The 13,236-nt window shown below is 41.9% G+C and overlaps 1 protein-coding gene across 1 annotated transcript in view; it reads left to right on the plus strand.

Moving 5' to 3' along the window:
* FAM228B (family with sequence similarity 228 member B) overlaps window positions 1-13,236 on the plus strand; it is a 52,089-nt gene that overhangs the window by 18,303 nt on the left and 20,550 nt on the right. Inside the window, 4 exon segments of the mRNA XM_033176425.1 lie at window positions 343-534; window positions 2,148-2,228; window positions 9,887-9,974; window positions 10,069-10,225. Coding sequence (XP_033032316.1) covers window positions 397-534; window positions 2,148-2,228; window positions 9,887-9,974; window positions 10,069-10,225 — 464 coding nt within the window. The 5' untranslated portion in view covers window positions 343-396.

Below are 13,236 nucleotides of genomic sequence, written 5' to 3' on the forward strand. Positions count from 1 at the left end.
GTACTGTAGCCTTGAAGTCCTGGGCTCAAGCGATTCTCTAGCTTCAGCCTCCCAGGTACCTAGAAATATAGGCAGGCACCACCTTGCCTTGCTTTTGATTTGTTCTTTAGTCTTTCTCCCCAGGGAGAGCACGCATGTTGCCCCAAATACCTGTGTTTTCCTTATTTGCAGCAGAGTGTATGTCACAGTAGAAGTTAAAGCCAAAGAAATGATTGGATTAATGAATGTCTTTGCGGGTTATTCTTAGGAGTAATTTAAACTTATGAAGTTTAAGTTTTGGAAAATTTTAGAACAAGAAAGCTTTAGGATAATGTATTTGTCTTTTCTACCACTGTTTACTAGGAACTAAATAAGTATTTACAACATCATGCCTTCTTAAATGCAAGAAGAAAGGAGATGTTACATAAAAGATGGGTTGACCATGTGGCAGATCCTCTTCAGAAGAAAATTATAGAAAAAGTTTGCTCACATAAGAAGATTAAAAAGAGGAGGCAAGAGGAATTAGATGGCTTTTTAAAACATGTAAATAAAAAGGTACTAAGAGATCATTTGATGCTTTTTTCAGTTGATTTAAAGCCTCATGTCATCTTTGTTCATTTATAATCATCCAGTCAGTCTGTCCCTGTCCCCTCTACATATGTATAATCTATGCCCTGTTATATAATAGCATAAAGTATTCTTAAACCCAGGACATTTGGAAAGGACAGAAAAAGAAGATTAGGTTTAATTGTGTACATTAGAACCATTTTTCTGTGTTTTCCCCATGTAATTATTAATATTATTATTATCATTATTATTATTTGAGACGGAGTTTTGCTCGTCGCCCAGGCTGGAGTACAGTGGCGTGATCTGGGTTCACTGCAAACCTCCACCTCCCAGCTTCAAGCAATTCTCCTGCCTCAGCCTCCCAAGTAGCTGGAATTACAGGCATGCACCACCACACTGGCTAATTTTGTATTTTTAGTAGAGATGGGGTTTCTCCCTGTTGGTCAGGCTGGTCTCAAACCCCCGACTTCAGGTAATCTGCCCACCTCGGCCTCCCAAACTGCTGGGATTACAGGCGTGAGCCACTGCGCCCAGGCCTTCTCATGTAATTATTAATTTGAATTATCAAGTTAAAAAATTTGGGCTGGGTACATGGCTCACACCTGTAATCCCAGCACTTTGTGAGGCCGAAGCAGGTGGATCACCTGAGGTCAGGAGTTAGAGACCAGCCTGGCCAATATGGTGATGCCCTGTCTCTCCTAAAAATATAAAAATTAGCTGGGCATGGTGGTGGGCACCTGTAATCCCAGCTACTTGGGAGGCTGAGGCAGGAGAATCGCTTGAACCTGCGAGGTGGAGATTGCAGTGAGCCGAGATCACACCACTGTACTCCAGCCTGGGTGATGGAGCAAGATTCTGTCTCAAAAAAAAAAAAAAAGGCCGGGCGCGGTGGCTCAAGCCTGTAATCCCAGCACTTTGGGAGGCCGAGACGGGTGGATCACGAGGTCAGGAGATTGAGACCATCCTGGCAAACACGGTGAAACCCCGTCTCTACTAAAAAATACAAAAAAAAAAAAAACTAGCCAGGCGAGGTGGCGGGCGCCTGTAGTCCCAGCTACTCGGGAGGCTGAGGCGGGAGAATGGCGTAAACCTGGGAGGCGGAGCTTGCAGTGAGCTGAGATCCGGCCACTGCACTCCAGCCTGGGCGACAGAGCGAGACTCCGTCTCAAAAAAAAAAAAAAAAAATTAAAATTACAAAATAAATAAATAAATAATTTGGACTCTGGTTTCAGGACATATTTTTCTTTTGTTCTGGAACTTGATTATTTGCAAAGCTCTAAAATATAGCTGTTCATCTAGATTTTTTAAAAATCTGAGATGTTTGACTAGTAAGCATTTAAAAACAAATTCCCAAATCTTTTAGTGTTCCAAAATTCTTTATTAAAATCTTACAGATTTTAAGTAGATTCCTTTCTTCACTATACCTTATTGGTTGAATAAATTAAATTTCAAATGTAGCCTTCTCTTTCTTTTTGCGTTTGTCACTGATGCCGCTTTCAAGCATAAGAATGATACTGTGTGTTTGACTCTCAAGTCCTGATATGCTCAAAATTAACTGTGCACCTCTTGTTCTTGTGTGTGGTTTTATTTCCTTGCTATAGGGAAATGCATTTATAGAACATTATGATCCAAAAGAGTATGATCCCTTTTATATGAGCAAGAAGGACCCCAATTTTCTGAAGGTAGGGTAGATTTCTTTTTTAACTTTGGTATTATGTCTTTAGTTGTTTTGAGCAGCCCTAATACATGAGCAGTCCTTAAGTGACTCCCTAGAAGTGGAGTAACATTTTAAGCATAGTTTCCCATCGCCCGATCTTAGAAAGGAACAAAAAGCCAAAGGCCAAAGTAAATTAAATCTCCATAAAAGTGGAAAATAGGCCGGGCGCGGTGGCTCAAGCCTGTAATCCCAGCACTTTGGGAGGCCGAGACGGGCGGATCATGAGGTCAGGAGATCAAGACCATCCTGGCTAACACGGTGAAACCCTGTCTCTACTAAAAGTTACAAAAAACTAGCTGGGCAAGGTGGCGGGCGCCTGTAGTCCCAGCTACTCGGGAGGCTGAGGCAGGAGAATGGCATAAACCCGGGAGGCGGAGCTTGCAGTGAGCTGAGATCCGGCCACTGCACTCCAACCTGGGTGACAGAGCGAGACTCCGTCTAAAAAAAAAAAAAAAGTGGAAAATACTGGATAATGATTGGGTAATAGGTAGCGTTTAAAAATTCCACAGACTTTTAAATTTGTTACAAAATAACACATTTTCATGATAGGTAAATAAGTAAATTGATTTTCAAATTAAGAAAATAACCGCCGGGCGCGGTGGCTCAAGCCTGTAATCCCAGCACTTTGGGAGGCCGAGACGGGCAGATCACGAGGTCAGGAGATCGAGACCATTCTGGCTAACACGGTGAAACCCCGTCTCTACTAAAAAATACAAAAAACTAGCCGGGCGAGGTGGTGGGCGCCTGTAGTCCCAGCTACTCGGGAGGCTGAGGCAGGAGAATGGCATAAACCCGGGAGGCGGAGCTTGCAGTGAGCTGAGATCCGGCCACTGCACTCCAGCCTGGGCCACAGAGCGAGACTCCATCTCAAAAAAAGAAAAGAAAAGAAAAGAAAAAACCAAAATTCCATTACCCAGAATTAATGCATTATGATGTTAACTCATTAACAGTTTTCTGTATATCTATCTAGATTTCTTTCTATATGTGTGTATATATTCACATTTTTATTTTATAAGAATGGAGTTACATTTGGTTTTATAATGGGCTTCCCCTCCCTCAATAGTTTATTATTTGCTTCTTTGTCAAAATATAAATATATAATTTTCTTCATTGCATGGTATTCTGTTACTAATAGCAGAATTAATTAACCTTGCACTGAAGGATTAACCAAGTCTTAGGGTTTTTTTCACATTTATTTCATCTTCACTGCTACTGTATGAGGTAAGTCACAGATGAGACAAGTGAGGCTCAGGTCACTTGTCAAAGTCACCCAGCTGTAAATAGCAGAGCACAGATGTGGTGTTTTGTTTTGTTTTGTTTTTTTCAGACAGAGTCTCACTCTGTCACCCAGGCTGGAGTGCAGTGGCGCAATCTCTGCTCATTGCAACCTCCACCTCCTGGGTTCAAAAGATTCTCCCACCTCAGCCTCCTGAGTAACTGTGATTATAGGCAAGAGCCATTACGCCCGGCTAATTTTTGTATTTTTAGTAGAGACGAGGTTTCACCATGTTGGCCAGGCTGGTCTCAATTCCTGACCTCAAGCGATTTGTCCTCCTTGGCCTCCCAAAGTGCTGGGATTACAGGCTTGAGACACTGCGCCTGGCCTTATCTTGTATAAAATGTTGTTTTGAAATATGTGTACATTGTGTAATTACTAAACCAATGAACATACATTGCCTCACAAACACTGGCTTTTTTCTAAGTGAGAACACATAAAATACTCTCTTTGCAATTTTCAAGAATACAATACCTTGTTATTAACTATAGCCATCATGTTGTACAATAGATCTCTAGAAAAATTTTATGACAACTGGGCGTGGTGGCTCATGCCTGGAATCCCAGCACTTTGGGAGGCTGAGGCGGGTGGATCACCTGAGGTCAGGAGTTCAAGACCAGCCTGGCCAACATGGTGAAATCCTGTCTCTACTAAAAATACAAAAAGTAGCTGGGTGTGGTGGCATGCACCTATAGTCCCAGCTACTCAGGAGGCTGAGGCAGGAGAATCACATGAACCCGGGAGGTGGAGGCTGCAGTAAGTCAAGATTGAGTGCCACTGCACTCCAGCCTGGGCAACAGAGTGAGTGAGATGCTGTCTGGGAAAAAAAAAAGAAAGAAAAATTTTATGGCTGAAAAAATATAATCGCATTGCATTCAAGTTAATTTAGTGACACAAATTATTTTAAAAGGTTTATTGCACATATGAAATAGATACCATTTTGTTTTCTTTTGTTTTTAGATAGAGTCTCACTCTGTTGCCCAGGCTGGAGTGCAATGGTGCGATCTCAGCTCCTGCAGCCTCCACCTCCCGGGTTCAAGCGATTCTCCTGCCTCAGCCTCCCAAGTAACTGGGATTACAGGCGCACACCACCAGGCCTGGTTAATTTTTGTATTTTTAGTAGAGACGGGGTTTCACCATGTTGGTCAGGCTGGTCTTGAACTCCTGACCTCGGGATCCTCCCGCGTCGGCCTCCCAAAGTGCTGGGATTACAGGTGTGAGCCATCGTGCCCGGCCTAGATACTATTTTTTAAAATGGTGTTTAGGGGATAATTTTTACCCTTTTTAGAGAGGTTTTATTAGAACTGGTATTGGCCCTCACGTGTGCAAATCAGTGAGAAGTCCAATATTAATTGTTTTTTGAGACATCAACCTTGAGTTGTACCGTCATGCTGTGGGCTTGTGTCATCCTACAAAATGGTCCCGCAGCCTCCCAGTTCTTGATGGGGCACATCTCTGGTCCCAGGTCCAGATTGTACTATGGTTGTTTTTTTTTTTTTTTTTTTTTTTTTGAGGCGGAGTCTCGCTCTGTCGCCCGGACTGGAGTGCAGTGGCCAGATCTCAGCTCACTGCAAGCTCCGCCTCCCGGGTGTACGCCATTCTCCTGCCTCAGCCTCCCGAGTAGCTGGGACTACAGGCGCCCGTCACCTCGCCCGGCTAGTTTTTGTATTTTTTTAGTAGAGACGGGGTTTCACCGTGTTAGCCAGGATAGTCTCGATCTCCTGACCTCGTGATCTGCCCGTCTCGGCCTCCCAAAGTGCTGGGATTACAGGCTTGAGCCACCGCGCCCGGCCTGTACTATGGTTGTTATTCCTTATGGTCACATGCCGTAGCTCAGGTGCTGGCCCCATTTGTAGACCCAGCATTGCTGTTCCATGTCTTCAGATCCAGGTCCTTACCCATGTCTGGCAGAGACTCCACCTGAGAGCGTCTTGGGTAGGCTCCACAGGCTGGGGTCCTGGTGTCTTGCTCTGTACTCTTTATGGACCTGGCACCTCCCAGACCCTGCTTCTGAGCTGCTGCAGAGTCTGTAAGCTTGTCCTTATTCTCAATTCTGGGTTATCAAGTGGAGATATCCAACGTTACCTCCTTTCCCCCTTTCAATTTCCCCAGTACAGAAAAGGTTCATCCTGCCTCTTCTTTCAACAGTAGGGCTTGAGATGGCCCAGAACACCTGACTTCATACCAACCCAAATGACCCTGTCTATCTTCCTTTCCTGGGAGTGGGACAGATCTGACTTTAGGAACATAGAGGCTTGATTCCTTCCCTTCAGATGGATCTTAAGCATTTCTTTGCATGTACTTTGTGCAGCTCTACTTTAAAATTATTAACTTTACTAAGTCTTGCTCCTTCAGTACACATCTTTTTTTTTTTTTTTTTTTTTTTTTTTTTTTTGTTGAGACGGAGTCTCGCTCTGTCGCCCAGGCTGGAGTGCAGTGGCCGGATCTCAGCTCACTGCAAGCTCCGCCTCCCGGGTTTACGCCATTCTCTCGCCTCAGCCTCCCAAGTAGCTGGGACTACAGGCGCCTGCCATCTCGCCCGGCTAATTTTTTGTATTTTTTTTTAGTAGAGACGGGGTTTCACCGTGTTAGCCAGGATGGTCTCGATCTCCTGACCTCGTGATCCGCCCGTCTCGGCCTCCCAAAGTGCTGGGATTACAGGCTTGAGCCACGGCGCCCGGCCCAGTACACATCTTTTAGATATTTTTTGTGATGAAATAGGAGTATGCGAAGAGCACTTCTGCTGCATACTGAAATGTGGAGGATTGCGTGAATTGTGAGCTGAACTGGCTGCTTTTTAAAATTTCTTTCGTGAAACACCATTTTTACTTGAAAGAATGACTTGCAAACTATGGTTAGTAAGTCTTGGGTATTTGGCAGATATTTTCTGGAAAATGAATGAAGTCGGCTTGTCACTTTGAGAAAAACTACTGGCAATATTTGTTGCCAATGATAAAAGGTGAGCTTTCAAGCAAAACATTTGGAATTTTGGAACACTCATATTCACCATCAGAAGTGTGACAGTGTCCCAATACTCAAAAGACTTTACTGATGAAATTGGTAATGATATTAATGAATGTGATTCTTTGATATTAAGTAATGAAATGTACAAACATTTGGAAGATCTTGCATAACTCCATGATCCAATTTCCCCCCAAATGTTACAAAATTATGGGTTGAAAAAAGATTCATTCGAAGTGCAAAATAGACTAATGGACTTAGTAGAAGAGTATGAAAAATTCATAGATATGGTTTCAAATTCCACATTGTAACTAACCTTTAAGAAACTATCTCTTACTGAGTTTGGGTATAATATCAAAAACAAATATCCACAATGATCTTAAAAGGCTGTTAAAATACTCCTACCTTTTTCAACTACATATCTCTATATGGATTTTCTTCATATACGACAACTGAACAAATCTCAACAGATTGCTTGCAGAAGCAGATATGAGAATCCGCCTGTCTTCTATTAAGCAAGACATAAAGAAGTTTACAAAAATGTAAAACAATGTTACTCTTCTCAGTTTTTGTTTTATTTTGGGAAATAGAGTTATTTTTTGTAGAAAAATATGTTAAACAATAGGCATATTATTATTTTAAAATTAATAAGCAATTTAAAATTTTTTGTTTTATTTTCTAATATAGTAAATATCAATAGATCTAAGCCATATACACAAACGTTATTTGGATATAACAACAACGTTTTGAAATAGAATAGTTTCAGCCGGGCGCAGTGGCTCATGCCTATAATCCCAGCTACCCGGGAGGCTGAGGCAGGAGAATCACTTGAACCCAGGAGATGGAGGTTGCAGTGAGCCAAGATCACACCACTGCACTCTAGCCTGGCAGCAGAGTGAGACTCTGTCTCAAAAAAAAAAAAAAAAAAAAAGTTTCAGAACCACTGGGTTATAATACCTCCATTTATGATGTACATGTGCTGTCAGTAGAGATAGGAGTCTCCGGACTTATAATTGTTGATAAAACGTTAGATTTTTCTTTATTTCTGTCTTCAATTTAAAACTTCAAATTTGGTCCAGGCACGGTGGCTCATGCCTGTAATCCCACCAGCACTTCCACCACTTTAGAGGCTGAGGTGGGAGCATGGCTTGAACCCAGCAGTTCAAGACCAGCCTGGGCAACATAGGTAGACCCTGTCTCTACAAAAAATTTTAAAAATTAGCTGGACATGGTGGCGCACACCTGTAGTCCCAGCTACTTGGGAGGTGGAGGTGGGAGGATGGCCTGAGCCTAGGAGGTCGAAGCTGCAGTGAGCCACTGTACTCCAGCCTGGGCGACAGAGCGAGACCCTGTTGGAGAGCTTCAAGAGGACTGGCTTGAGGCATCTGACACTTGCCTCCTCCACAGAAGAACCAAAATAGAGAGTAGAAAATTGTACTTGGAACATGTCATCTAAGAGGAACACTGGAATTCCACAGAGAAGTGACAAGGAAACATCTAAGGTGAGGAAGGAGAGGGAGGTGAGGCAGCCTGCTTGGCCCTGAGACTAACATGGGGGATGCCTGCAGATGGAGAGGGCTGAGGTGTGAGCAGCTGGCAGCAACCTTGCTGACTTCAGCACGGGGCCATGGCTCACTTTCTTGTGCCCAGAGGACAGGCCCCACCTGCAGCATCACCTAGGCTGAAACATAACCTCCCTAACTGCCTGCCCATGCCTGCTGCCACTGAAAGCAACCCCACCCTCCGCAGCAGCAGGGCCACAGCACAGCCACCAGCACCCCTACCTGAGTACTCTGCAGGGGGCTGGGGGATCGCCCTGCCCCATCCACCACCATTGGCGAGAGCCCACCAGCCTGCTGCTACCACCACAGCTGGCACCCTCCTGCACACACCAACTGCGGGTCTGGAGACTGGCCCACGCAGCCTGTTGCAGCCACTGCCAACACCCGTGTAGACCACTTGGGAGACAGAGGGTTGTCTCGTCACTGCTACTGCCATTGCCCATGCCATGACTGCTGCCCAGGGGTTCAAGAACCTGCTCATCCACCTGGCCCACCATGGCCACTGCATGCACCCAAGCAAGCCACCTGGAGACCTAAGAACTGGCCCACCTGAACCTGTAACACCAGTACCAGTGTATACTGCTGTGAAGACCAAGAACAGGCACCCTCAGCCTGCCACTGCTACTGAGGCTGGGGACTGGCCTGCCTAATGTCCCCATCCCCAGCAAAGCCTCACCACATCCTCCAATAACTGTACCCTAAGCCACCGAGGAAAACACAGACACCACTGACGCTGTTTGCAGCCAAAGAAATCATGGAGACTACACTGCTGCACGCACCCAGGATCAAGGCCAAAGTGTCCTACCCATCCAACACCATAGACACATCTCCAGGAAAAAGTCCTTCCCTGTGGAAGCAAATCCAAAAAGCAGGAAGAAGCCTCCATTACCCCAGATGCACAGATGTCAATGTAAGGACACAAGAAACATGAAAAAGCAAGGCTCGGACACCTCCAGAGGAGCACAATAACTCTCCAGCAGCAGGGTCTAATGTCATTTAAAATTTGATCTACTCTTCGTATGTGAATATGTCACATACAAATACCTGAAAATGATAGCACCTTTTTTTGTTCCTTTTTACAGCAAGTTAATATTTTCTTAATATTTTATGAGTAGCACTCTTCATAACTTCTGTAAAAGCAAACTTATACTGGGCAGTCTGATCGCCGTTTATTTTGACTCTAATAGTCATGATGTGTGTTATAACTACCCCTGAAAAACTAGCCTGATGAGCATGAGAAAGATACATGGGTGACCTTTTAAGCTCGTGGTAGAATCTCCCTGACTAGGCCTAAATGTGAATGTTGTTGTTCGTGAATCCTGTTTTCATACGTAGAACTGTCATTTTGATATTGATAATTATGGCCATTAACATAGATTCAGTGCTTCCATACCTTGGCTCACAAATGATCTATATTTTGAATAACTTGGTTAAGTTTTCAGTAATGTTAGTTATGTGTTGATTATCAATGTTAGGGATTAAGATGAATATATGGATATATTTTTTCTTTTGTGCATGGGAAAGGAATTTTTAAAATTTGGGAACATATGATAACAACAAAATAATTTTTGAAGATTGAACCCACACTTTGAAACAAGAGCTAACTTTGTCTCTTTGACTGGAGGGCCTTAACAGAGGTATTGATATACCCCCATCTCTTTGTAATATATTAGACAAATATAATGGTAAGCCTGCTATTTGTAAATACCATATTATTTACCCTTCTGGCATAAGAGCCATCCGTATGTGGATGCTTCGAATAGACTGAAAATGTTTACTACTCAGACTTGCAACTCAGTCCTTAAACAAGTGCCTCTCTTGTAGGTTACCATCCCACCATTTCGTGACCCTTTGAAAAAAGCACAATATGACAAGGATAATGAAAAAAGAACTCTTCTTCAGTGTGAGACTGGTACTTAGTTCCTGATTGTTATATGATTTCATAGCCCAAGAACAATGGCAGTTGCATTTAAGGATGTTAATTTAGATTTTTATTCTTCCTGCAGGCAAAATATATTCAATAAAAGAATTCAAAGAAGTTGAGAAGGCTCAGCTGCATTCCAGATTCCCACAAATTTCTAATTCAAGGCACTTTATGACTCCAAATGAGTGGCTGAAACTGCCTACAAGATACATAGAAAGTGAATTTTGTAAAAGGAGAAGGTAATGGTTAATATACTATAAATTATAGAACCTTTTGGACTTTGAAAATTCTTGAGACTGTTATAAAATTTTTCATAGTTATGATTTTTTAAAATTTTCATTTTTAAAAAAATCTATAATTCTTCATTTCTCCGTATGTGATGTTTCTTTTTTCTTGGGTACTTTCAAGATTTTCTCTTTCTCTTTGGTTTTCCTTAGCTAGATTATGATCTGTCTATATTTGTTTTTTTCTTTCTGTCTTAGTGTTCTCTGAGGTTCTCATATGTGTGATTTTATATCTTTTATTATTTTGGGAAAATTCTAGACCATTATCACTTCAAATATTTCTTATTTCCTATTCTCTCTGCTTTTTTTCTTCCTTCTGAGACTTCAATTATATGTATATTAGATCACTTGATGATGTCTCACAGTGCCATAGCTCTTACTCTGTTCTGTTTTTCCACTCTTTTTTTCCTTATTTGTTTTTCAGTTGGATGATTTCTGACTTGTTTTTGAGTTCACTGTTCTTCCTTAGCTGTGTCCTGTCTGCTGAAGAGCCCATCAAAGGAACTCTTCATCTTTGATATCATGATTTTCAAATTTCTAGCATTATTTGAATTTTTAGATAGTTTTTATTTATTCTGAAATTCTTCATCTGTTCATGCATATTGTCCACCTTTTCCACTAGATTCTTTACCATATTAATTATTTAAAACTCTCTATCTGGTAATTCCAACATTATGAATCTAGTTCTCTTGATTGCTTTATCGCTTGACAGTGGCTTGTTTTCCCTTGCTTTTTGTGCATGTCTTGCAATTTTTTATTGAGTGCCAGATATTTGATGTAGAAGAACAGTGTACATGGAGTATTTATGTCTAGAAATGGATATGCCTCCTCTTCTTCTGTCAAGCATTAGTGTGGAGGATTAGCCTTATCTAGTTGGAGTTGAGTTGGATTTGGGTATTGTTATTGCTGTTGTTACCTTTAGTGCACCACAGGCTTGAATACCTCTACTGGTTGGGCTGCTTTTCCTTGTGCTTAGAATGGGGGTGGGGTGCCAGAGGGATTTTCTCAAGTGTTTCTGCTCCTTCCTCAGTTTTCAGCTATCCATGCAAGCTGGCATCATAGAAGTGGAGGGGTGTTCTCTCCATGCTCTTGCCTCTCCCACGGGAGTGTACCGCTGTTGCATGTTGCTTATTGCAAGGCTCCTGGTGGAGGCAGAGGAATATCCTATGTTTTTCTCATGGAGCTTCAGTTTTAGGCAAGCTCTGTGTGCTTAGGCCTCAGGAGCAGGACTTTCCTGTGGTTCCTTTTCCTTATCCTTGTGGCAGCCAAACTTGACCTTGTATCTGTGGTTGTTCTTGGATGGCAGTTTCCTGTCTGTCTTCCAATGACAGCAGATTTCTGCTTAGTATAGGAATAGGAGTCTTGATATCTTTTTTTTTTAATTTTAATGTTTGTAGGTACATAGTAGGTGTATATATTTATGAGGTCCATGAGATGTTTTGATACAGGCATGCAATTCATAATAATCACATAATGTAAAATGAGGTATCCATCCCCTCAATGATTTATTCCTCATGTTACAAAGAATCCAGTTATACCCTTTTCGTTATTTTAAAATGTACGTTAAAGTATTACTGACTATAGTCCCCTTGTTGTGCTATCATATATGAGGTCTTACTCATTCTTGCTATTTTTTTGTCCCCATTAGCCCCATCCCTACTTACCCTTTACCCTCCCAATATAGTTCCCAGCCTCTGGTAACCATCCTTCTGCTCTCCATCTCCATGAGTTCAATTGTTTTGATTTTTAGATCCCACAAATAAGTGATAACATGTGATATTTGTCTTTCTGTGCATGGTTTATTTCACTTAGCACGATAACCTCCAGTTCCATCCATATTGTTGCTAATAACAGGATCTCATTCTTTTATATGGGTGAATATTACTCCATTGTGTGTGAATACATTTTCTTTATCCATTCATCTGTTGATGGACACTTAGGTTGCTTCCAAATCTTGACCAATGTGAACAGTGCTGCAATAAACATGGGAGTGCAGATATCTCTTCAATATACTGGTTTCCTTTCTTTTGAGTATATATGCAACAGTGGGATTGCTGGATTATGTGGTAGGTCTATTTTTCGTTTTTTGAGACTTCTCCAAACTGTTCTCCATAGTAGTTGTACCCATTTACATTCCCACCAACAGAGTACAAGCATTCCCTTTTCTCTACATCCTTGCCAGCGTTTGTTATTGCCTGACTTTTGGATATAAGCCATTTTAACTGGGATGAGATGATATCTCATTGTAGTTTTTTTTTTTTTTCTTTTTTTGAGACAGAGTCTTGCTTTATCGCCCAGGTCAGAGTGCAGTGGCCTCTACCTCCCAGGTTCAAGCAATTCTCCTGTCTCAGCCTCTTGAGTAGCTATGACTACAGGCACATGCCACCACACCCAGCTGATTTTTGTATTTTTAGTAGAGACAGGATTTCACCATATTGGTCAGGCTGGCCTCAAACTCCTGACCTCAGGTGATCCACCCACTTTGGCTGCCCAAAGTGTGGGATTATAGGTGTGAGCCATTGCACCCAGCTTGTTGGTTGATTTGTAATAAGGCTTTTCTTCTCTCAAAAATCTAATGCCATAGTATTGGTTTCTGTGTGCATTGGGAGTGTGAGCCACCGCGCCTGGCCTGCTTTCTTTCTTTTTATTTTTTGTAAGTCTGTTGTTAGTTTTTTGATTTGTGGTTACCATGAGGCTTGTAAATGCTATCTTGTAACCCATTATTTTTAACTGATGACAACTTAAGACTGATTGCATATACAAACACACAAAAAGAAAACTAGTGAAAACTTTACACTTTAACTTTGTGTCCCTGCTTTTTAACTTGTTGTTGTTCTTCTTTGTGTCTTATTGTACTATTTTTTGAAAAGTTGTTGTAATTATTTTTGATTGGTTCATCATTTAGTCTTTCTATTTAAGATAAGAGTAGTTTACACACCACCATTGCAGTGTTATATTATTCTGTG

This window comes from Trachypithecus francoisi, unplaced genomic scaffold (genome assembly GCF_009764315.1).
Source record: "Trachypithecus francoisi isolate TF-2019V2 unplaced genomic scaffold, Tfra_2.0 Lachesis_group17, whole genome shotgun sequence".
In the NCBI taxonomy this organism is placed as follows: Eukaryota; Metazoa; Chordata; class Mammalia; order Primates; family Cercopithecidae; genus Trachypithecus; species Trachypithecus francoisi.